General features: G+C 38.5%; 1 protein-coding gene across 2 annotated transcripts in view; it reads right to left on the bottom strand.

The window, feature by feature from the left end:
- alk (ALK receptor tyrosine kinase) overlaps window positions 1-25,901 on the bottom strand; it is a 379,915-nt gene that overhangs the window by 203,903 nt on the left and 150,111 nt on the right. The window contains exons 2-3 of one of the 2 annotated variants that reach the window (XM_077579089.1): window positions 24,690-24,794; window positions 17,173-17,322 (exon numbers count right to left, since the gene is read on the bottom strand). In XM_077579089.1, the coding sequence (XP_077435215.1) occupies window positions 17,173-17,322; window positions 24,690-24,794 (255 nt within the window). Of the gene's footprint in view, window positions 1-17,160; window positions 17,323-24,689; window positions 24,795-25,901 lie in introns of both variants that reach the window. The other variant, XM_077579020.1, reaches the window with a different exon arrangement.

Here is a 25,901-nt window from a genome sequence, read left to right on the forward strand (position 1 = left end):
TCTTTAGCGGTGGTTGATGCCTTTCGTCTTTGAAAAAAATTCCCAAGTATCAGCTGCTCGCAACCGCCATTGTTTGCTTCCTCAGCTATCTAGCTCCGCTTCACATCTTCTACTGCCGCATCAACGCTTCCAACCTCGGAGTCACCATCATCATCATCGATGATGATCATCGTCGTCATCAATGTGCTCTTTAGCGTTGGTCGATGCTTTTCGTCTTTGAAAAAAAAAATGCTCGAGCGTGAGCTGCTTGCAAACCGGTCGGCATGTTCTCTTCTCTTCCCTTCCCCAGCCATTGTCCCCTGTAGCCTACCCAATCTTGTCATTAGGCTCACTAGACCTGCTTGAAACTTTCACCACAGCTGGGCAAGGCTTTACTCCACCCGTTTAAAAAATAAATAAATAAAAAATGGGTGGACGTCTTTTAACGTCTTTGGCGCTCCTCCGTAGGTTTTTGCAGAAACGTCATTTAACGTCTTTGGCAGTAAAAGAGTTAATTAAAAAAAATTGTTTTATGGATTTCAGCAGACAGCACAGTTTCATCGTTATTGTAGTGGTGGACAAATGAAGCTTCATGAAGCACTTGTGATATATATACATTTTTTACTCCATTAGATGGCAGTCTTTGTTTAAAGATGCAGTGGAAATTTACAATTTCCATTGAACTAGCCTTTATCTTTAAACCAAGAGCACCATATAGAAGAGTAACAAAAATATCACAATTGCTTCATGAAGCTTAATTTTTCAATTTACTGCTTTATTGTATAATTCATTATCAAGTTATGTCCTATGCTGACAGAATTGTGCAAGTTGACATGATTGCTAATTAAATGTTCCTGACAAAACCCCAAAGATTGACCAATTCAGTCTCCATGACGACAAACCAAACTGCATATTTTATTTGGGTGGAAATGTCCCTGTAATTGACTGTTTATATTTCCGGGGTCCTGAGTTGCGAGATGGTTTAAATTTTTTTTTTTTAAAAATGGATACATGGTGATTGGGGAAGTGATTAATTGCATGCATTAATTCCTACTGGGTATTACACCAGTCATGCCTCCTTGACATGTTCCGAAGGTTTCTTAGCTAATTTAAATTTTAGGCACCTGTCTATTGTAACTTTTGAATCCATGACTCTTTGCCTTAAGGCATGTGCCCTGAGGAAGAACAACACAGTATTTCAACCACTTCCTTGAGCTTATGGCTAGAGGGAATAGACCTCTCACCCTTTCAGTGCCCCTTGTTACGGATATACCACATCAGCCCCTGCAGCATATTTCCACCAGGAGCATTCATCACACAACCAACAGCTTTGAGCTTGTCTGGTATTTGTCCCATTAACTTTTTCACTTAATACTTACCACAAGCAATTGACTTTGACAGTACTGGATATATATTTTTTTAGTCATTGACTTGCTCTCCATCTCATTAGTGTCAATAGTCAATTCTGTTTCTACTCAGCATGTACTTTCTTCCCACCCACCATCAAAGATTGCATCAGAATTGATCATCCAAAACAAGGCAAGGAAGACTCAAGAGGGGAATACAATAAAAGGTAAGCAAGTGATCTCTGATGTTAAAGTCAGATTGGGCAGTTAACCATTGTGCTAACCTGTACGGCCAAAGTCATTTGTAATTTTAGAACTTGTTGATAAATTTCTACGAATTCTATAAAATCTAAATCTATAGACATACAGTACTTTGCATCTGTGCAGGACTGCAGCTCTGCTTGCGATTTGGCTTTGACATGATTGTGCTCCCCTGTAGTAAAATGGCCGAACTCCAGCCATCACTTAAAAATGGAGACTATGTACCCAGCCTGGCTGCCAAGTCATGGATGGAGAAACTCGATGTGGGCCCAATAATGTAAATTAGCCAAATTTTGATGTCACAATTTATCAACATTCTGAATGGCTTGCTTTCAGGCACATAATTGTAAACAGACAGCTTAAAGTCAACTTTCCTTAATATGCCTCCTTAACATTCTTAATTATCTGTGTCTGTCTCCAAAGAAGACAGATAGCTAGGTTTTGATTCAGAGATAGTAGCCAAAGTAATTTGACCTATAGGAACATTTGAAAATTAGTTTTAGATCATTATTAGAAGAGTATCAGGTAAGTCACACAAATAAGAACCCTTACATCAAAATTAACAGATTTTTAAGGCCATTTGGCTTTGACAACTGGGGCATATTCTATTTTATTTTATTTTTTACAGGATTTTACAAATTCTTATTATGACCTAACTTGGCACGGTGCTTTTTCTCCCACTGTTGTATGCCAATATGAAAGAAGTACTACAATGTGTAGGTGACCATTCTGGCAATACAGGTAAACAACTTTTGTTTCCTGTCCTGCAGCTGCCAGCTGACTCTTCTCTAGTGATGCATGTGCTGTGGCTGTAGGCCACTCTGCACCCTCAGAAGGACCCTGTAGAATGCATGGGAGTTTAGCCAATTAGTATACTGTATGTGAGCGTTATGGACTTGCAAAAGGCATTTGACATTGTCCTTCAGGGTTCTTTTTATGGGTGCTCCGGGAATATGAGAAAATGGAACACGATTACAGTGTTTGTTGACCTCAGTGTTGCATCTTGTTTTTATTTTTTTGTATGCAGACAATCTGTTTCTGGTGGCTTCATCAAGGCATGACCATTTGACTCTCGCTGGAGCGGTTCGCAGCTGAGTGTGATGTGGTTAGGATGAAAATCATCTCCTCTAAATCTGAGGGCATGCCATGGTCCTTGGAAAATTGTGGAGTTCTGTCTCGAGATTGGGGTTAAGATTCTATCTCAAGTGAAGGAGTCCAAGTACAATATCTTGAAGTCATTCTTCATGACCAAAAGAATGGGAGAATGGATAAAATGGCTGACATAAGTTTCCTTTATAAGGTGTCCAGGTTTTCCTTTAGAGTAATCATCCGAAGGAGTTCAGAGTAAAGCTGCTGCCCCTCGGCATCGAGAGGAGACCACCGTTTTTCTGAACTTGCTCATTCTGGCGACTGTGGAGGGTTTTTGAATGGCACTCTATTTTCATTTAAGAGTGCCAGGTTTCATCCGATTTCCTAAGCAAAAAATAATATTTGGCTGTTGGGAAATCTGTATTGGTTGGCGACAAATAGTTAATGTAAGTTAGTGTAAGAAGTCGCTGATGGCTTGCCATTTTACCATGCTTATGTGATATGATCCATAATAACCTGTTATGGATACTCACCTAAAGACTAGTAGGGAAGATCAGTTAGTGGGTAAAGGGTAATTGGTTCCTATGCCTGCCTACCACTACCAATTGTGTTTGCACATTAAGCCTATGAGCAGAGCGCCGCAAGTTTGCAAGGGTGCACGTATGTAGTGAGTGTTGCCTTTTTGGCAGGCTTCGTTCAGTGCTACAAAGACACTCGTCAGACCCTCTCAACCCTCTTTATGCTCTCAAAATTTGATGGTGACAAGAAAAACAGTTTGAGAGCATAATGAGAGTTTGAGGGAGTGTGGCAAGTGTCTTTGTAGAATTTTTTAACATTGAAAAAAGCTGACCAAAAAAGAAATGCTCGTGTGCACACCCATGCAAGCCTCCTGGTCAGTGAGATACGGCCATAAAGGATCACAACCTTGTTTTTGTTACAATTTAGCATTAAAACAAATTACCATTTAAGTAACAGGTTATCCTCATGTTTTTGAGACAGGTGAAAGCTGCAGCTGGCTACTAGTGTGGCTACACTCTAAAAACTGATTGGCTGGAAAAAAAACAACTATACCTACCGATCTAGTAGGTTAAGCTCATTTTGGCTTGATTAACCAATAGATTGGTCGGACATTGACCATTCCGAGTGGTTACGGGCATACCAATTTATTGGTCAGCCTAACAACCAATGAAATTGGTTATAATAGAAAGTAAGTCTAGATAGATCACTTGGAAATATATTCATTGTATCAATTTATTGTATTCTAAATGTATACTTTTTTTATACGTGATTACAATATATAATACAGTGTTAACAAATTCAAAGATATTTATCTAGATAGATTACTAGGTGTGACTGGCTCAGTGGCCAAGTGGTAGAGTGTCTACCTGACTGAGACTGGAAGATTGTGGGTTCAATACCTGGCCGGGTCATACCACAGACTCTAAAAATGGGCCCCATTTACCTCCCTGCATGACACACAGCATTATGGATTGGAATTGGGGGTTTAGATCACCAAATGATTCCTGAGCGCAGACACTCCTGCTGCTCCCCACTCCCTCATGGGATGGGTCAAATGCAAAGCATGAATCAGTGTTGCTTTTTTTGGGATTCCTGAAAAAATGTCAGCCTCGAAAACATATTAACCAATATCTTGGTCAGAATGACCAATTTATATCGTTTGGTCCAATCACCAATATATATTGGTTGAAAACACCTTCCATTCTAGAGTGGTTGTTTTAACCAAAGGATCTGTTGGATACTTATCTTCCAGCTAGATTGGTCAAATGTACCCTTTTTTTTTGTGTGGGGGTGGGATTTGACCAATCTCTTTTTAGGGTGTACAATGGGGAAATACTAGAATCTTGAGGTTAGCAGTAACACTTTACAGCAACAACAACAAAAAAAGTAACTATGAACGAGATTATTTTTAGAAGGCTGAACTTTGTTCAAAATGTTGAATTATGGAATGAAATAGAATCGTTTCTGATGAAAGTAAGTGGCTCTTAGCTGAAATTTTACCATTTCATGCCAATTGGAACAATCCTTAAAGTGGAAGTCAACCCAAAAAATGTCTTTACAATAATATGTTGTATGTACCCCCATAGTTTAAAGATGGAATTCTGTTTAATATTGCATTTGTGGAATATGAACTAAGCAGCAAAAGCCACCCGTTTTTATCCATCTCAGGGAGTAGCCATTTTGCCACTTGCTGTCGACTGAAAATTACATCACAGTTGTTCAGGGCTCAGGTAACGACCAATCATGGCTCAACTTCAGAAAACAAGTGAGCCGTGATTGGTCCTTACATGAGCCAAGAGCATATGTGATGTTATTTTTAGTCGACAGCAAGTGGCAAAATGGTCGTCCTTTAAGATGAATGAAAATGGGTGGAATTTGCTGCTTAACTCATATTCCACAAACACAACATTAATCATAATATCGTGTTTAGACTAATGGAGATGCATATAACATATTATTGTAAAAAAAAAAAAAAAGGGGGGGGTTACTTCTCCCAAGGCTCCAATCCACAACAGTATGATGAGATTGGCTTGATGTGCTAAGTGTGTGTTCAGACAGATCAATTCACAGTAAAGGGATTAGCCTGCTATGAGAAAAACATGTCATTCCGACTGTGCTAACTGTGGTGATTTATGTATGTGTGAGCAGTCATGTGTGTGTGATTGAGCAGCAAAGTAAGGGAAGAGGACAGAGAGTCTGTAGGGTCAGCTACTGTGTGGTAATACGAATGAAACCTATCAACAATCAGCATGACCTGACCTCTGCTTGGGGAGACCAAATGTTTCACAGGCTTCAGTGCCAATGCCATTAGGAGCAAGGCCAAATACTCTTAGAGATTCACACGCAATTTCCATTACATTGATAGTGCTGGCAACCTCAGATACTAAACTGATGTTTCAGCTAATAATAACAAATTCCATTAAACTAATGAGCTTAACTGTTTCATGCTGCAGTTAATTATACTAATTCCAATACCTGTATGCGTACATGTTTCATAATTAGGCTACATCATGAAGTTTGTGGAAAGTTAAAGTAGCGTTACCTACATTACAAATTCCCAACAAACAACTGTTATGTTTGTAACATACTGTATTCCACTGTACGGTGGAACCTCAGAGTTTGAACGTCTCGGAACTCGTACAAATCGGACTTGAACCAAAAAATCAGAGTAAAAAATGCCTCGGAGTTTGAACTCATTTTCGGAGTTTGAACTCATTTTCGGAGTTTGAACACCCAATGAATGCAAGCTAAACCGAACGTACCTTGAAAACGGGTAGCCGAGTGAAACCGAGCGGAGGCTAGTAATGCCGAATGCGTTATGGTAGTTGAGACGATGCACTGCTCATTTCCAGTTAGATCGTGAATATTTCAGAAGGGGCTCCATACTCGCGAGTGCATTTTGATTTTTCCACAACAAATTTTTTTGGCCATGGGCCCAAAGAAAGACAACAGTACCATTGGCAGCAAAGAAAAACATACAGTGAAATTAGGAAGGAGATTATCGCGCCGTTGTAACTACCGTGACTACTTCTGTAAATACTGGCACGAGGACCCCCCTTAGCTGTTCAACAACATGCCTGACGTTAAACAACGCATGCAAGGACCGCTTAGTATTCTAACAATATGCCTAATGTAAAATACACAAACTCAGCACTGAACTAGCTAGCATTAACATAGCATTTATCTCCCACTGATGACATCACACCACAACAAAAAAGGTAAGGTATTTTTAAGTTTTTAAATACTTTACTGCATTGTAAATTTAAAAAACATAAATAGAAATTAAAATTTGAATTTTCTGTTTTTGGAGTTTGGGAACGGATTAATTGCATTTACATTATTTCCTATGGAAAAACATTTTTTTCGAGGTTGAACAATTCGGACTTTGAACACTTCGCAGGAACTAATTACGTTCAAACTCCAAGGTACCACTGTATTCTGTTCTTATTTGCATTTTACATGACAATGTAAAATATCTTCATTGGAGTTGATTGAATTAAGTGACTGAACAGGTCAAGCGGTAGAAAATGTATGAGTGGATGGATGAAATAACACACGTTTGTGTAAATTACATATATTTTATATTGAATACTGATTATTACATACTGATGACTATATATGATTATATATACTGATATAGCAAGTAGTTATTCAAGTGGAATATTATTATTTAAAGCCTTTTATTTTCAAATAACCCCGAATTCTATGAATAACCTACTAGAAGGAGAGATGACATCTGAATCACTGCTAATAGAAATGAGGCTTAGCAAATGGTAAATGGCCAATGATACTCTAGTACTCAAATTCCATTTGATACATTTTCCATTCTACAGTAGATTTAATTCTATCCTGTCAGGTGCCACCACTATTCGCTTCTCCTCAAATAACATTACTTTTGTGTGCAGTGCAGCATAAATGACACTTATGTTTTTTTTTTTTTGTGGTTTCCATGAATAGTAGGCCTCTTTAAACCAAATAAGAAAAGGATAACAGATCCATGGATCAATACTTTAAACCTCAAGTGCAATAGTGGATCACGAGAAAGGGGGAATCGATGCTTGTCAACTTTGACTGCATTTAAACAAGAGAAAAAAGCTGACTAAGTGCAAGTGCAGTATTATGACAATTGGTATTGCAGTAAGAGGCAAAACATGGCTCAACGTGATGGCTGAAAAAGTGATTCCTAGAGATGAATCAATAAGTGACCACGTAAAATCACTGGGCAGCTGGCAGGAAGTCGCTACTTAGATGATGACTGAAATAAGACTGGATGAGCCACCACAAAGCCCATGATGCAATGTTCTTGGCCAGCCAACGAAACAATTGCTGATGACAAAGATGATTTCCTGGACACTTGAATGACAGGTAAACAAGTCAATGTGAGCCCAGTGGATAACTGCATTTGAGGTTGTCTGGGCATTGCTATCAGACTTGAATGCTAAGCGATGCAGCCTATAGTGACCAAACAACAAGTTATATTTCAGATAAATAAATAAATACAGAGAAGAAACACTCGTAAATATGAGATCTCATGAAGGCCTAAATTTCAGTTCTGGTTAGCTAAGGAGTTCTCAGCCCATCCAATCGATCACAGCTGGTTCCAGTTGTCTTAAAAGATGTGTCGCCTTTTATTCAAGCAGGCTTCATCAATTCATGCAACAAGGCTTGGTTAGTACTGCTAAGCTACAACTCGCTAGTAGCACGCCAATTCACAGTGGAACCGTCCAACTTGCCATCGGCTGGCTATGTGCGCCACTTGTGGCATGTATTTAGAAACAAATCACAATTACACTATAGGTCCTTCAGTTCATTTAAGGTGTTAGTTAGCTATTATTTTATGTGGAGTTGCTGTGCTCGATGTCAGGGGTGTGTCTCTAAACATACGCACAGAGAAATCAAAGCATACGTCTAAACTTCAGTATTTTTAATTGACTGAAATCAAGGACTTGGAGACCTCATACATATGACATGGGGATTATAGCTCACAGTGGTAGAAAATGACACTGTATACTCCAAAACTTTTCTAAAATTGACATAGTAGACAAAAGTTGGAACCAAAAACTTTAAAAAGCCTGGCCGGTTTGGGTTTGTAAATGAGTATGCAGGGACGCTAAAACAAGGCACTCAACCCCCAAATTTGCCTGGAGCTACAAAAGAAAAGGGGCCTCAAGAGACAGCCAACATTACACCATATTCAAAGATGATCAAAATATAGAAACAAGATAGTGGTAATTGGGAATGTGTATTTATTAGTTAAGGAAAATTGTAAGGTCACCTTGGTCCCAGTCCCACCAAACATCACAAAGGTTTGTTGCACATTTGTTGAGACATAATACTAAATACTGTATGCTTGAATTTGTCTACACAGAACAGTTATACTGTGTATCATTTAACTATACTATATTGCAATTTCTCCTTTCAGCAGAATCAAGTATTTGTTGACAATCTAATTTCTCCTGTCATCTTGGTCTGTCCAATCCGGTAGTAATTTGTATTAGACATAGATATTAGATATCTTCTTGAATTTTTTGGCACAACATAAATTTTTCATTAAACAAAATGTTAATTTAGCAAATGGCTGTTCATTAATTGTTACATACAGATCTCAAATGTTGTGTTTGTGTTTTTTTCTCCCATATTACAGTAAATCAAACTAAAGATTTATACTGTATTATGCTGTTTATTTTTGTTTGCTTTCAGTGTTATTATTATTTAATATTAATAATAATAATATGTTTTATTTATTATTTATTATTATTTGTATTAACAATAATAATAATAATAAGAAGAAGAAGAAGAAGAGGAAGAAAAATATTTAAAAATATATATTCTTGCTTACCCATCCTCCAAATTTTTGTTATGTGGATGTAGTGTTGGTATGTTGGCCAGAATAATGACTCAATAATTCTGAAACCTTAGATAATGTCTAATCATCAGATTTTGTTATTTGCTTCCTTAAGGTCTTGAACAGAGCAATGAAGACGCAGTTGGCATTCTTGAAAGAAAGTGGTTCAATGTTTGTGTTTCTCCACATGGGCAATCGGGGCTGGTGTTGAGTTCCCATATGTGAAGATTGTCCTTGGTTTTTCTATGTGCTTGCTCCGTTTAGAATTATCCAGTCTTTAAATCTGATCCTAGGAGTGGTGTTTGTTTCATCTAGGTTTGGTAGTGCTTTGTTGTGTTGCTCGCCATCTTACTCCCACCAGCGCTCAGTCTATCTAGGAATCTAGGAAGCAGCTTGGCTTAGGTCAATTTCCTTTACAGTTTTTTTTTTTCGAGACTTAAGTCTTCGCCTCAATTCCCGGTGTCCAAATAGTGAGTGTCGTATTGTTAAGCAGTTTGTATCGTTTGGTTTTAGTAATTGTCGAGTAATTGTTTCTCATCGGATTTGGAAAGAATGTATAAGAACTAGGACTATGGTTTGGGTTGTCACTCTGAAAATAAATATGCATCATGACAAAAAAGTCAAAAGTCATTCTTTAGTTAATTTACAAGTCTAGCTTTCCTATTTCAAAATTACGAACACAGAGGTCTCTATTTTCCTTCCCAGCGCAAGTGTAACATAAAATGTGTTCTAATTAACTTGGGTGTACTTTACTTTCTTTTAGCATTTTTGCAGTAGTGCAGTTAGAAACTTACGTTTGCACTGTTGTGGGCGTGAACACAGTCGACTAGCTTCCGAACCAATGAAAGCAGCTCCCCTCATTCCCTTCAAAGACGCGCACAATCTTTGACATTGCAGAGGCATACAGAAGATATAGATAGAAGGGTACAAAGTATGATGAAAGGACTTTCATGATTAAGTTGGCTATGGCGTTTACTGATCACCACTGTAAAGTGTGCACTTGGAGACTACCATTAATGAAGTGTAGTGTGATGTCATGTTTGACTGTTGAGCCATGGGGGTCATTGAGTTGTGATGTTGTTGTCAGTTGATATGCAGTTACTATGTCCCTTTTGAGGGTAATGTTGCCAGTTGCTATGGTCTTGTATTAGTCACTTTTAGTTTGATTATAGTCACACTTATTTCATCATATAGGCCTTTATTCTGTCTTATAGACTTGTGCATTGCCCTAGCAAAAGTTACTGAATGACAAGTTTCCTTAGCCAAGATTACTGTCAGCACATTGATGTTTCTTCCATGCAAGTTGAGTTCTGCGTCTTGCTCAAAGTTAGTCAAGGTTTCTTTGTCATCTAAATCCAGCCCTGCTCTCTGTATTTCCCTTGTCTTGTCTGCATTTCGGTTCTAATTCCACACCTCACGTTCCGCACTCCACGTGACAGATGTAATCATTGGCAATCCATACAAATGCTGTAATTTGGCTCCTATTAAAAATTTACTGGGGCATATTAACCCATTTTACAAGGGCTAGCTTAGATAGAGAACTCTTTCCATCACGATAATTATTGTGAAGCAAGTGAAACCACAGAAGCTGTTTACTGAGAAGAAAATGGGATTTTATTTTATTCGAATTTTGAAGAATTGCGAAAAAGAAACTGAATGGGAACGGCAGAAATTCGAAAAAAGGCCCAAATTCGTCAAAAGTTTTTACGCTTAGAAGGTGTGGTTTTTGAAGCGTATCAAAAAAACAGGAAAATGCGCATTTCGGCGATGGAAACAGGTTTTGCAAATAAGCGATATATGTCGCACGTTTTGACCGATACCACGTCACACGCAAGTTTGTAGTCACAATAAATGGCGGATGATAAAGTAAGATATGTTAGGGGAGACGAAGAAACAAGATTCTTTTTATAATTAATTAAAGAAAAAAAACATTAATGCAATTTTAGATGGCTTTATTAACATCAGCTCTCAATGTAACGACACACTTACATGCGAAAGGGAAGCCAACAAGACAAACTACTTCCGTTCAGTCCATCAAAACCAACATTCCCACCTGGAACTCCCCATTGTCCCAAAGTTCCGTCACTACAACGTCATCTCGTGGCGCATATTTGCAAAAGAAGAGCGGATGGAAACGGGCACTGTCCGTTTTGCACATTTTCACAAAATTCGCATAACAATTATGAAACATTTAGATAGAAACCTGACTAATTTGAGGTGACGGGATGGGCAAAAGTGACACGCTGTGATTGTCGTGGACGCTCGGCCACATTTAGAAACTGTCAAAAAAGATAAAAATAGAATGGCAGTCACGGTGTGGATGAAAAAAAACCTAGCTGGCCATAGTAAAACAAAACAGTACGTAACAGGGTGTAATAAAACTTGAAGACGATTCATAGAGGGGCCGGAAGCATATGATTCCCCGCCATCTCACGGTCCTTTCAAGTTTTGTCATGTTTTAATGCTTTTACTGCCTATTTTGTCCTGTTACATCACGGATCTTACAGCAATTTATGGTGTAAGGTAGCCGTTTTATAGCGCACAATCACAGTGCGTCTTGCAGTTTACGGGCCTGAGACAATATGGCACAGTCTGACACAGCACGCATAGTCTATGAGGGTGTGTGTGTGTGTGTGGGGGGGGGGGGTATAAAGCTGGAACCAGCATTGGAGCTTTGGCCCAGTCTGTACCTTGTACAGTATAAGAAAGTGAAGTCAAATTCTGATATTTTTATCCTTAGGTGAGAAGGGCCAAGCCGCTTTACGTTGTTATTTAGCAAAAAAATCCTTAAAAGGCATAATATATCTCCTGAATGTTGTTGCAATTGTGTTGCTTGATAATTCAGGTAGAAAAAGCACAGTAAATAGAAGTGATCTTGAATGTTCCCTGTCGATTTTGTTGTGAAAGTAGTGGGCCGTTTATCCAACAAGCATAACGGGGATCATTGGATGGATTATTGATTTAAAGGGTTGTTCGGTTCACCGGCGACAACTTTGACATGGAAGACAGAGGTAAAACATCAGGCACTGGATAACTTCAAGGTTAGACTGTACATTATAAATTAGTCTTACAACACTCCTGTTTCTTCATGATGCAGTAACCTCAAGGTTCAATCATTGATGAAAACAGAAAAGCAACCTTGGCTAATCCATACTAGATCATTAGCAGTGACTTATCAGGTGGGACAGGGGATTCTGGGAAATGAAGGTTGAAGTGAAAAAGCTCTTGGGGTGGGTTATTTTGGCACAGGTTTTCATTTCCAGCTCAAGTCTTACCTGATGAATCGCAAAAATAATACTGGAGGGGGTATTAGAAAAGAAGGAACTTTTAAGCTAGTTCCACTTTAACATCCAACTGTTAATTACAACAGTGAGGATATCTCTGATTTATGAACAATGGCTGCAAAATGCTCTGTACCAGGTCACAGTCATTTTCATTGTTTAATTCAATAGTGATTTATACGCTGTCATGCAGTTATGATGTTATGCTGTTTAATACATCCGTCCAGCCTGTATTGGTCCTGTACTGTTTTTTTGTCTTTCTAAAAACACCACATTTGCAGCATACGTTTGACACATTAGAACAACAACCTGATCCACCCACACAAATAAGACCAAAAACCTGCATACAAAAAAAATCTGTGTAATGAAACTGATTAAAATTTGATGCTCCGTATCAGTTTTCTGCAGTGTGTTTGTATTGAATTATATTGAAAAAATGCTTAGATTGAGCACCGAGTGAAGCAGGATTACTTCTGTCGATTGCGGTGAGTACACGCGGACCAGGTACATCTCAAACCGTGTATTTTTGTGAGGCTTTGCATTATCAAGCATTCGCTGAACGTGCTGAAGCACACGCCAAAAGGTGGGCACTTCCATCACTCATCAATTCCAGTCAATGACAATTATATTATTATTGTTATATATCATCAGTGTCAGATGAGAATCCCCCAATTCAAAAATGACAACTTTTCAGGAAAGCTTCAGAAAACAGGTGAGCTGAACTGTGATATCATTTTCAGTTGACAGTAAATGGCAAAATGGCTGCCCCCAGAGATGGATAAGATATTCCACAAACACAATATTAATCAGACTGCCGTGTTTAGACTAGTGGAGCTGCATATAATATTTTAATGTAGAGACAAGTTTTGGGTTGACTTCCCCTTTGTGTACAGCGTATCCTACAAGCCGATTATCTCTCAAACACATCAGTGTCAAACATGTTACCATTATTATATGTGCTAAAATCTGGAATTTGCAAACATGGTTTCCTTGTGTTTAATTTGGACGATATTTATACTTGTTACTTAAGTGTAATGGGTCATTTGCCTGACCAGGCAAGCTGCATGAATTTGTTCCCTACTCGGTGACTGTGAAAGTGTGAGCGTGAATGACATTCTGTCCATGTCTGTATGTGCCTTTTGATTGGATAGTGACCAGTACAAGTCCACCTTTTATTAGAAATTATCTGAGATGGCTCCCACGATCCTGAACAGGATAAGCATAATAGAAAATGGATGGTTGGGCATACGGATGGTTCTTGGTTTATAATGTCAGCATTAATGCCTGACAGCGAGTGAGGGGAAAATGAAGCTTCATGAAGCACTTGTGATATATATATATATATACTGTATTTTTCTTCTCTAGATGGTGGATATATATAATCACAAGTTTCATTTGTCCATCACTAACTAACTCCACTCTAGGGTATATTTATATATCCAACTTCTGAATTAATTCCATCTTTATATTTCAATTCATTGTTGTGCATTCGAGTTACAAGAATACAGGCAACCTTGAGTCAAACAAATCCTACTGGTTATTCCCACCCTCTAATCAGCTTCAAGGTCCAACTGTGTTTGTTTGTTTTTTTAAAACACTAATCTGTCTTTGTCCCCCCTTCTTTACAGCATTCCTGTTCAAAATAACAAATGTGAGATATAGCCTTAGGTCCTCATAGCATAGGCTATTACTTACACCGTAATCACTATGTTTTCTGCTGTGGAAAAACACCAAAACGCTATTTGCTCAAACAAACCACAGTTGCTACTGTGACTGTACTTGATCTTAATGTAATCATTGTTCTGTGTGCTTCCTATGAGCATAGCCAAATACTGTTCTCATGAGATGATTCACCACCCACTCAACATTAGTCATTTGGGAGGTGTCAAACTTGTCTTATCCCTCCATACTGTTAGTGTTATGTCTTTTTATCTTTTGCCTGTGTATGCACATACTGTGTGTAAATTATTTTTGAGTGTTAAGGAATGTGCTATACCAATCTGACTATCCATCCATCCATCCATTTTCTTGGCCGCTTTTCCTCACTAGGGTCGCGGGGGTGCTGGAGCCTATCCCAGCTGGCTTCGGGCAGGAGGCGGGGTACACCCTGAACTGGTTGCCAGCCAATCGCAGGGCACACAGAGACGAACAACCACACTCACATTCACACCTAGGGACAATTTGGAGTGTTCAATTAACCTGCCATGCATGTTTTTGGAATGTGGGAGGAAACCGGAGTACCCGGTGAAAACCCACGCAAGCACGGGGAGAACATGCAAACTCCACCCAGGAAGGCCGAAGCCCGGACTCGATCTCACGTCCTCTGCACTGGGAGGCGGACGTGCTAACCACCAATCTGACTATCATTATTAATATCATTATTATTATTATTATGATTATTCTTATTAGTAGTAGTAGTATTAGTATTGGTAATACTAGTGTATTTGTAACTTTATTAGTAAAGGGACACAGAAATTAACACAGTATGATTTTACAAATATAGCCTACTTTATAAATGCACCAAAGTTACTGTAACTCTAATTTACATTGTTAGTCCTTCAGTAGGTAATAAAAATATATACAGTAAGTGCACAAAACATGGAGTAAGAATGTAGCGAATTAAAGTGAATTTCACATTCATACATAGCAGCAAATTGTTTCATAAAGTGCAAAGTGGCAGAACCACAGTGCCACTTGTGAAGTGCATGGTTGCTTGGGTGCCGTTTTACTTTATTTAAAAAAAAAATAAGCCTGTCAGCCCAGTGGGGGTTGTCAATTGCTGCCACTTGGGGAAGGCCAAACCACTGAAGTTGTTCTATTACTGTAGGGAGTGCTGTAGAAGAAAATCAAAACATTCAATACAACAAATTAAAAAGACTGAAAGCATTGAGGACATACATTATAAAACGCTCTCCAGATACATTTCAGTGATGCCAGAGAAATCATGATAATGGCTATTAGGCAAATGTTTTGCAGTAAAGCCATTTAACATTTTATTTGACAGAGGCCTCTAAAAAACATAGTCAACTTATCAAAGACAGAGCCTTCTAGAATTTAATGAAGTGAAAGTCAATACTGCTGACAGCCACAATAACATGTAGCCTTGATCCTCTTTCCTATATTCATTATTTACACCAGACTACATCAATTAGTTGGCCTCACGCTCTGCTCTTCCTGAGCTCATCTTGATCGCAATAACCTCTGTACTTTTTTTAAGCTTCAGCTTTACCCTAACTAAACTTTAACCCAACTCAAGAAGTGGATCTGAAACAAACTGATAGTGTGTAAGATTCAACGTTGAACATCTTTCATGTGATGAGTTAAGTAGTGAAGAAAACACCACAAGCAATCCCACAGATCACAGCCATGAAGTATTCATCCCTTATTTCCATCCCTTTTAAATTCTAGAACCAGTAAAAAAGTGAGGAGGCAGCAGCTTGCCCAGCTCAATTATTCAAAACACAGCAACTATATTGTGGTTAACCGAGGGCTCGAACATGATTATGCAAATATAGTTCCTTTGTACTCTGTGTCGCTTAGCCTCCAATCATGATCAGCTTTGAATCTGTTTGGATGCTGCCGTGCAATTAGACATGTACGGCTAAAACAATGACAACTGGGTGAAGGAAAATATCTGGAATAGATAGAGTGCATATTCAGTTCCATACTTTACTACACGGTTTGAGGACAAAAACATTTTTAGACCGATACCAGTACAATTACTCAAACTCGAGTAGTCATAGACCCAGAAACCACTAGTACTTTTAATGCACAAAATGTACCCAAATAAATTTATAAAAAATAAAAATAATAAGAAAGACCTATATATCCCAATACAGCAATTTCCTTAAAGGCACAATGTGGTGTCTGGTCGGTGCTGGATTTCACTTTCCTTTATTTTCTTTGGTCCTTCCTCGGGTCTCCTGACGACCTCACGACTCTGGCCGGAAGTGTTTGGTTTAGGTGAACGGTATGGGATTTTTTTTAATAGGTTTTAGGTGAACTAATGAATACACACACACTCGCACGCACGCACGCACGCACGCACTCACTCACGCACATACACATACTCACCCACATACAAAAAATAAAAATAAAAATATATATATATAAAAAGGAGAGCAATGATGACATGTCAAATCGAATGAACAATACTGAGCTCTCCAGAAAAAAAAAAAAAAAGGCACAATGTGCAGAATTTAGTGCCATCTAGTGGTGGACTAAGAATTCAGCAATCTTTTTTTTGTTTGTTTGTTTTCTTTTTGTAGCACTTTTTTTTCAAGGACCACCATCAAAAAGGTGCGTTAGAAAGAATACACCTCGTAAATTGCTTAAAATTAAGTGGACCTTGCCCAGCATGACCATGCAGCTTTTTTTTCGTCTTTTTTTTTCTTTCTCCATTTTCATGCATTTTCGATTTCCAATTGTATTTCACCCATCTGGTCTCAGGCTTGTTGCTTATGATGCTGGCAAAAAATAAAAAATAAATAAATAGACTTCTCTGTCCCCCATTTCACCATCACCTCAGGAGATAAAATGGCAGAAACTGTTTTCTCATTTTCCAAGGTATGAAAATGAATGATGCTTGAGAATGTGGAAAATGTGAGTCTTGGTTTTCAGACTACTGATTCAGTAAACTATGTTCTGATCTTTCAAAGGGAACAACTCATGAAATGATAAGATCTAAATAGCTTTTCGCTTTTTTTACGTGTGTTAGAGCAAAGTGAAATGCTTCAAAAGTAGTGAAAGAAATGGATGGCCGCTTCTTCATGAAGACTAGCAAAAACGGCATACGTTCATAGAAAGTGAAACTCCCATGTAATGGCAGCGGATGTGATACCTTCGCTCTTACCTTCCTCCCACCCTTGGGGACTTCCCGCCCTCTTTTCGGTCTTTTGGTTGTGCTCTTCCCGTGTGCCCCCCGTCGCCACTATGCTCCATGTAAACTCAGGGTCACCAACGACATTCTGGTCACACGTTTTGCTTCTGCCACATACTGGATCTAGAACAGACAAACATTCAAAATTATCTAGGGAAGACATTTTCAGACCAAATACAGTATCAGTACAGTAGTAGTATAAGCAATACAAAGTATGAATGGACAAACAAATATAAAGAGAGAAACAAACTCAAAGAAAAGCCAAAGTGCAGTGACCAGAAGATGATTGAATTTAATCAAGTACGCCCAAAAATAATTAATGAACAGAAACATGATTGATATTTAAGGAAGCACGGTTGCCTGCTGGGAAAAGAGGATGCTTAGATAAGTGCATCAATACACGCTCTGGGCCCAGTTGTTCAAAATTTGGTTATCTCTTTAACCCCTGGTTAAGTAGATTTAACTGAACGTTAACGTTAACGGCACTGTTATCTTGTTGTTCAAAACTCTGTTAACTTAAACCGCTGTTAACCTGTTGTTAAAGTTAACACACCTAGCGAACGCCGCTAACTTTTTAACAATGTGGTTAACTCAACAATTTTGCTAATCGGTGAGCTGGGGCTGGTGTATCCACCTTTGCAAGGTAAACCCATTTCTTATGCTCTGAATATAGAATTGTCCGTAGATCTTCTTTTTTTCCCATCCCTCTGTACAGCCCAGTAGATTGGGCCCCATGCTGTATGTTAGAATCACATAACTAATCCACTAAACACGTACAGAACATGTATCATGCATTGTCTTTGCTTGCTTCCCACTGCCAGATTTCCTTAATTCACTGAAATGCGTTTGTCAATATGTTAAAGCAAGTAAATGTGATAGTCCACTCCAGACAATATAGAACGAAGTACAATGTGCGCTTGCTGATCACACTATAATGAGTGTATCATAATTAGCACATGGCAAGAGAGAAAGTTAATTTAACAGGAGACTAACCAAATGTTAATAAATAATGTTCAAGCCTACAACATTTTGGAACAGCTTTAGAATGCTCCTCATAAGAATGAAGGTAGTTTTTAAACAACTAGTTTTACAAATAGGGTGGAAGCAAAGACATGGGACATGGCAGCAATCTATGGATTCTATATTTGTGCCCAGTGCAAGTGTGGTGCAAAATTGTGCAGATGCTTACAGCTTGGCGCAGTAAGAAATGCGTGTTTTCCGTCGCTGTGGGCGTGAACACAGCCAATTTGGTTTGTGTCTAATCAAAGTGGCTCTTTTAAAATCGTCACGTGAGGGGCCCACGGGCTTAATGTGGTGGAAGCAGAAATGTATTTGCTGGAAGCCAAAGTGTGCAAACTACATTAATAAGTAAGTGCAAGCAGAACTCCTCTGTACGATGGCGTAAAGTTGGCTAGGGTGGTCACAGATCGCTGCTGTGAGACAACCTCCCAGCCCGATAGTTTGTGTTTGTGTGCTTGTGTTTTCTCCGGGTGCTTACGTACGGTACGGTTTCCTTCCACATCCCCAAAATGTATATGTTCAGTTACATGATGACTGCAAATTGTGCTTGTCCATGTTTGTCTATATGTGCACATGTGGGCACTGCAATTGGCTCATTGGCACCAGTCTAGGCCAAACATTCTACCTCCTGTTTCTCCTGAAAACACTGTTCTCATTGCAAACCTTTCTCTTTACGGCAGGTTTTGAAAAGGACATGAAGATATATGATTCAGACTGCAGGGTCGCACACAGAGGCGTAGTTTGCCATTAGGCAAGGCAGGATATTGCTTGGGGCCCCTTAGCCAGCAGGAGCCCACAGAAGGCCAACAGATTTGACACAAACCCCATATCCTTCACATTAATTGTGCAGCAATGACAATTGACCATCTCAAATTCCCTGAGTCATGTATAGTAAGGCTGATTATTTTTATTTGTTGTAAATTATCATGAATAGCAGTAAAGCTTTTATTTAAAAAAAAAAAAAAAAAAACGACCATGTATAGTAAGTAGGGATGTAACGATATCCAAACTTCACAATACAATATTATCACGATATTGTGGGGAGGTTGGTTTTCCATGTTACTCTCCACTAACACACCTGGTTCATGATCAGGATCGTTCTCAGGCTTCTGCAAAGCTTGCTGAAGAGGTGATCATTAAATTCAGCTGCGCTGGAGGAGGGAGATATAGAAAACAGGCTGGATAGTGGCTCTCGAGGACCAATCTTGGCCACCACTGATGTATAGTAAGGCTTTTTTTTTTAAACCATACGATCAGTAATCATATTTTCCTGTTTTCTACTCACTTAGAAGGATTTTTTTGCTAAAGTTAAACAAATTAAACCAAAACAAGTCACTTAAATGAAGCACAATTAATGGTGATTGTTTATTGAAAATGCAGATGTGCAATTTTAAAATGACGTACTATGTATACTATTAATGGCCGCCGGGGCACCCAGTCCCTTCTTGCTCGGGGCCCCTGGGGAATGTTGCTACGCTACTGGTCACAGGAGATCTTTTCCTTCCACTTGGGGTCACTTCACAATGATGTTTTGCAGAAAGCTGTCATTTTTGTCACTTTGTCATTAAAGAATGTTGCAAACTCACTGCACTTTTAAGTTAGTTCTAAAGTTTGTTTGTTTGTAGTTTGTTTTCTGTAGCAAACAGGGCACATGAGTTGTTACTGCAGTTGGTGCTAATTACTAAAACTGTTGAGAACACATTTAACATATACATAGCTTTTCTTCGTAATTTTAATAATGATCCTTGAGCTTTGATTTGAGCAATTTCCATTTATCTCCCGGCACTTCCTTTTCTGTGCCCTTTACCAAGTCTTCCCGCTGACCTGCCCCCCCGCACCCACCCAAGTTCACCTTTTGTCTGTGTTTAACCTTGACTAAATGTTTTTTATTCTATCAACACATTTAAAACACTTGATGTACACGTTCAACAGATCATCAACAATAGAACAGGGTAGGTTTTCAAACCTAGTAATTTCCATAAACTGCGCCCCTGTGCTGTCAGTGACTAATTTTCCTTGGACAACCACATACCCTACTGCTGGTTCCGGTGGAACTGACAGGTCAAAGAAAACACCAAAATGATCAGATAAAGCAATGGCATTCACATTTGAAATAATAACATTCTTAGTGTCTTAATGAGCACATCTAGTGTGCGTGTGTGTGTGTGTTTGGGCTAACATTTCGGGATTTCACAGAGTTATGGGGCCCATTGTGGGGCCATTTTGCTGGGCCCCACGAGTTTAGACCTCTTATTGAGGTTCAAGACTTGGTTTTAGAGTTTAGGTTTGAATTGGGTTATGGTTCAGGTTAGTGTAAGAAATGGGGGTAGGTAGGCAATCATTTTTTATGGTTGAGGTTAGGGGAAGGCGGTAGGAAATGCATTATGTCAATGAGATGGCCCCACAAAGATAGTAAAACAAACCTGTGTGTGTGTGCGTGCGTGTGTGTGCGTGTAGACTCACTCACATGCTGAATTACATTTCAAGGTCAGCAGTGAGTTATTTTTAATATGCCTATCACTAGTTACATCCACATGCACTTTCAAGTACCCTGGAATGACTAAGCAGTCCAAAGCAGTGAACACAACTAAAAATATGTGCAAAATCATCACTAAAACAATTATGTGGTGGTCTGTAAATATTAACATAAAGTATGGAGGATTGTTTCATCCCTGTTTTGAATTTCACACACACACAAACACACACGCACGTTCATCTTGATGCTACATTCTGGTAAGGGATATTGATTAGATTTCTATAATCAGACAGTTCTGACTCTCCCTCTCTTATCTAACAGTAGCTATTGTTTTAGAAAAGAGCACTGTCTCTCTCTGGACCTCTGGTTGATAACGTAGAGGCCTTTTGCGTCCTAGACAACAGAAATTGACGCTCTTGGAGATAACAGTTGCCGGCACCAGTGGTGCCTTCTGAGATGAGAGGGATTTGGTTGGTGGAGTATGGAGCAGGCAATTCTTTTGGGAGGATTTAATACTTAATCTTGTTATGTCTCGAGTGAGTGGCGCCATCTCAATCCCTGATTTCACCAAACACAATGGGCAGAAGGCCTCCAGTGTGACGGTGGAGACGAAAGCATAAATGCAGCGTATCTGGAGAGTGTAGATGCAGCAGGTGGGTGGCTCCCAGGCCTGTGGGGGATGTGAAGGTGATAGAGGTGCTGTGTTCGGGATTCTGCTGCATCTGAATCGTTTGCTGCGTTTTCATTTCTTGCATCTCTAAGTGGCAGCGTAAGATCCAGTCCAGGCCTGTGCGACACACTGCGGTCCTAAGGTGCAGGGGCCCAAGGCAGAAGAAAGAAAAAAAAGAAGACCAAAAAAAACAAAAAACGCATTCCGTTCCTGTTACAAGCTACCTGCTAAAAAAAATTTAGTTAGTAATGTAATCCAAGTAACAAAATAATAAGTAATGTAACTTGATTACTTTGGATTACTTTACACATTAGACACAGTTTATCAATGAGTCTCATTTTCATAGAGGTGGGCAATTTCTCCACCAAATGCATGCAAATGACTTCATTTTCATACGTGCAAAAACTCCTGGTGCACCAGGGCGCAATCTGGTTGACAGCGCAGTTGGTACTGAATTTCCAGATTGTTCCATTTATATTGGTTAGTGGAGCAAAAAAAGCGACGTAAACCTGTAGTGGATCTGGCTCTTAGTCGTTTGTTGAATGAGCCATCATTCATTTCATGTTTATTTGACAAAATCAATCGCAATATCGCAATAACTTGAACCTAAAAGTGAATCTTCTTTCAACAAAACAAAATGACAGCCACGGAAATTGCAGAGGTTCGCCAGACTCACCCAAAGGTGCCTAGTGGTGCTTCTGCTCACATTCCTTACTCTGTGATTAGCACCACCTTCATAATTAGTGCCTTTAAAGAAGTCTTAGACATCATAATCACCATTCTCATAAAAAATTCGGCACAGTCCTGCTACACAGTCCCCCCCCCAAAAAAGACAAAACATTTTGAATAGTTCAGTATAGGTACGATATTTAAAGTTAAAAAATAGGGCATATTTTGGGAAATTATTATTTTGAAGGTTAAAACGAGCAAATGGCCCCAATTGGGTGAAATGGCTTGCATGATAATGTGATGTGTAATAATAATTATAATATTGTTATCTGTTGCGAACAATTATCACAAGTCTTAGAATTAAACTCATTTAAAAATAAATTAAATGAAGAAGTTAAAAGCAGTGTGGCAGACAAAAAAAGCATGATATTCATGTACTACACGACACAATTGTCTTCTTAATGTATACAATGTAATTGATATTAAGATAAAAGATCCGGGTGCACAATACCACTTTTTTTGTGATTGCCAGGCATGGAGATATATTGCTATGGAGTTTTATTTGAGTAACACAGTACTATTGATTCTTTCTGTAGCCTACAGTCACTTTATTTTGCATAATGAAATTCAACCGGCATATTATTTCTGTTTCTTGAATGGGAAAAGAGAACTGCCTGTATCCAAATTGTTAGCACTGTTAAACATTAAATGAACTTATGAATACTCAGAGACATTATCACAAGGTTGCATTCATGCATAATCATGAGGCTTGGAAGACTGTAGAAGTAGAACTGGTCAAGTCAAGGACCGCTCCTGCCATCAAGATTCTTGCTGGGATAAGCTTTTCAATGCTGCATTATTGAGTGGTGTATATTTTAACCCTTAACTCAAATATGATTTAAGTCGGTTGATCAAAGTCTACAGTATACAGTCACGGAATTTGTTCATGTTCTTTAAAGTCAATTAATTTATTTCAAAGCAATGGGGAAACCATTTATCAAGAGTAATATACATGGTGAATTAACAAGGGTGTCGATTTGTTAATGAGCCTTTCATGACACTGACCCAGCACACATTCATCAACTGGAGCAGAAATTGAGTTGTGTGTGCTATAAGGTGGCCCAAGGTCGTGGAGATGTTGATCGACTGTGACCATTTTCATTTTGTACAAAAATCCATTTGTCAAGTCCAAGTAAAGCATGATCTATCCGGTTTAAATTATTATTTTTAAAGTTTTAGTATCAACAAAATGGCATTAAATATTACAGGGAAACAACTGGGGGGGGTGGGGGATTGAGTTATGTCTGACAGCTGTTTTTAATACATTTTTGGGTGTGGAATCCAAACCTGATCTCAGTTTGTGTGCTTGTTCTATAAAAAAATATATTGACATACAATGAAATATGACAGAAACAGGCATGACTGCATCGTTTATTTAACACTTTAAATTTTTTTCACAAATTATATTGTTACTAACTAATTACTAATTACTACTAATTACTGCAAGTAATTAACTGATTAGAAAAAAGAGGAGGATGAGAATGTGCAGTGTATACATTTTTTTTGAAGACGTCCTCATAACATTAAATGTCCAAAAAATTAACACATAACAGGACCTGTTTAAATTTGGCGGGCAAAAAATGTTGATAAAAAAGCCTTTTTATTTAAGCGATTAATCGTGATTAATCAAAATTCTAAAGTGTGATTAATCTGATAAAAAAATGTAATCGCTGTAATATGCTGAACACACTCTTACAAAAAAAATTTTTCATTTGACATGGACTGGTTTGTTACTGAACACAAGTGGGGTTTCCATCCACCCATTTTTATTTGAATTTTCAAAAAATGTGAAAATAAAACTGAATAGAAACACTAGAAATTCGAAAAAGGGCCCAACATTCGCAAAAAAGTTTTTACGCTTGGAAGAGGTGGATATTGAAGCATATTGAAAAAAGGTAAACGAAGAATTTTGGCTATGGAAGCAAGTTTTATGAATAAATGCTGACAAGACCGGATACAAGTCGCACGTTTTGACCGAATATTACGTCACACGTAAATTTGTAATCACAAAGCAATGTCGGAAAATAAAGTACCGTATGTTTGGGGAATGACGAAAAATAAATCTTTTTGGAATGAATTAAAGAAGCGAATATTAATGCAATTTTTGATGGAAAACAGCAAAAAAACACTACAGTTTATCTAGAATAGAAAACTCATACGACACGGCGCAGTTGCTTCCTGTTTTTCCTCTTCTTTTAAATTACTGGTGGATTCCATCTCTATGGTGTATACCGTCACCTACAGCGGCGGAGTCTCCTCTCAATATTCACAAAAGAAGAACAGATAGAAACGGGCATAAATCGCATGTCTGTTTTGCACATTTTCAGTAAATTCGCTTAAAAAATTCTAACAATTGGAATGACACCTGACTACAGTCATGCATGTTTGAGGTGTGTTTACATTGATAGAACAGAATAGAAAGCCATTGGCTGTGAACGTGTAAAAGTAGAGGGCAGGCAAGACAGAGATGTTTATTTGTTGTGATGGAGAGCTGATGCGAGTGGTCACGGCCAATTGGATGCAGAAGATCTTTGAGGGAAAGAGGTGGCAGGGCCTGTCCATCGTGCTGAGCAAGGTTAACAATGTCCAGCTCACCTGACATGGGCATCCAGTTGTTAGGAAAGCTCAGATCATCCTCAGCTACCCAGGAAAATCTCCAGTACCCTTGAGGAATGCCAATCCGACCAGCCAATGACTCACCTGCAAAACAGGAAATGGTTACGTCAATATGCATTCAGGGTGCAATGTGGTTTGTTTCCTTGGCATTTCATCAGTGCAAATCTATTACTTACTGAAACAGCAAATAGTCTAAAGTTTTTTTTAAGTAAAAGACACATCTTTGGCTTTGTTAACAAAGCTTTTTATATAGGACTTTGTTCAATGATATCTAACGACATTATTGTTTTGAATCTTATAATATTCCAAAAAGATGTATCTTTACGTGTGTGAATCTCAATACAATCTGATTGTATTTCAATTGTTGATAGTTTAGTTAGTTGTTATTACTGATATTACCTTGGGGTTGACTCTGATCTTCTTAACTCTGAGACTAAACAAGTATCACAAGAGTCAACTGGGGCCTATTATTGTCAAATCAATGGATGCAACTTTGTGTGTACCTTCTGTCTAAAGTTCCTACCATCATTTGCTCACCCGCTCTTTCTTTCAAGTCTGTGGATAATTAGTAGACAGTCACAGTCCAATAAACCACAGCCAGAGAAGCAGATGCATTAATCAATCTGTTTAAATGAGCCTTAAAGAGGGGATTGATTGTAAACATTCCCTTCCATTGCCCTGAAAAGAGCAGAAACTGTTTGGGCCAAGTTCTATTTCTCTGATGTCTGACATTTGGAGCCGTAGTAGATCACATGACAATTATATTTGTTCAAGGTTATCCTTGGTGGTGTCTGAATTCGATCATAGCAAGAAAAATGGCTTGAAAGTTTTTAACATATTTTCTACAACTAATAAATTTATGCCCATCAAGAAATAGATCCACACCAGAATACTCCAAACTTTTGGGATAACTTTTTACAAATGTTTATTTTGCCTCCTTGCCAAACTATAGGCATTACTGCATACAATATATAGTGTGATTTACAGAAAACACCCAAACCTACTCATAGGCAATATATTTGGAACCACAATACGGGATATGATTTAAATTCATTGGTCAATGATCAAACGGTGAATTTTAGGGATCAATTTATTGTTATTTTTTAAATAGAGTATACATATAGTGTACAATAGCTGCTTTTCCACCAACAAGCCCAGGATCTTTGAGTCCTGGGAAAAGGAAGTTTTTGG

This window comes from Vanacampus margaritifer, chromosome 1, assembly GCF_051991255.1.
Source record: "Vanacampus margaritifer isolate UIUO_Vmar chromosome 1, RoL_Vmar_1.0, whole genome shotgun sequence".
NCBI lineage: Eukaryota > Metazoa > Chordata > Actinopteri > Syngnathiformes > Syngnathidae > Vanacampus > Vanacampus margaritifer.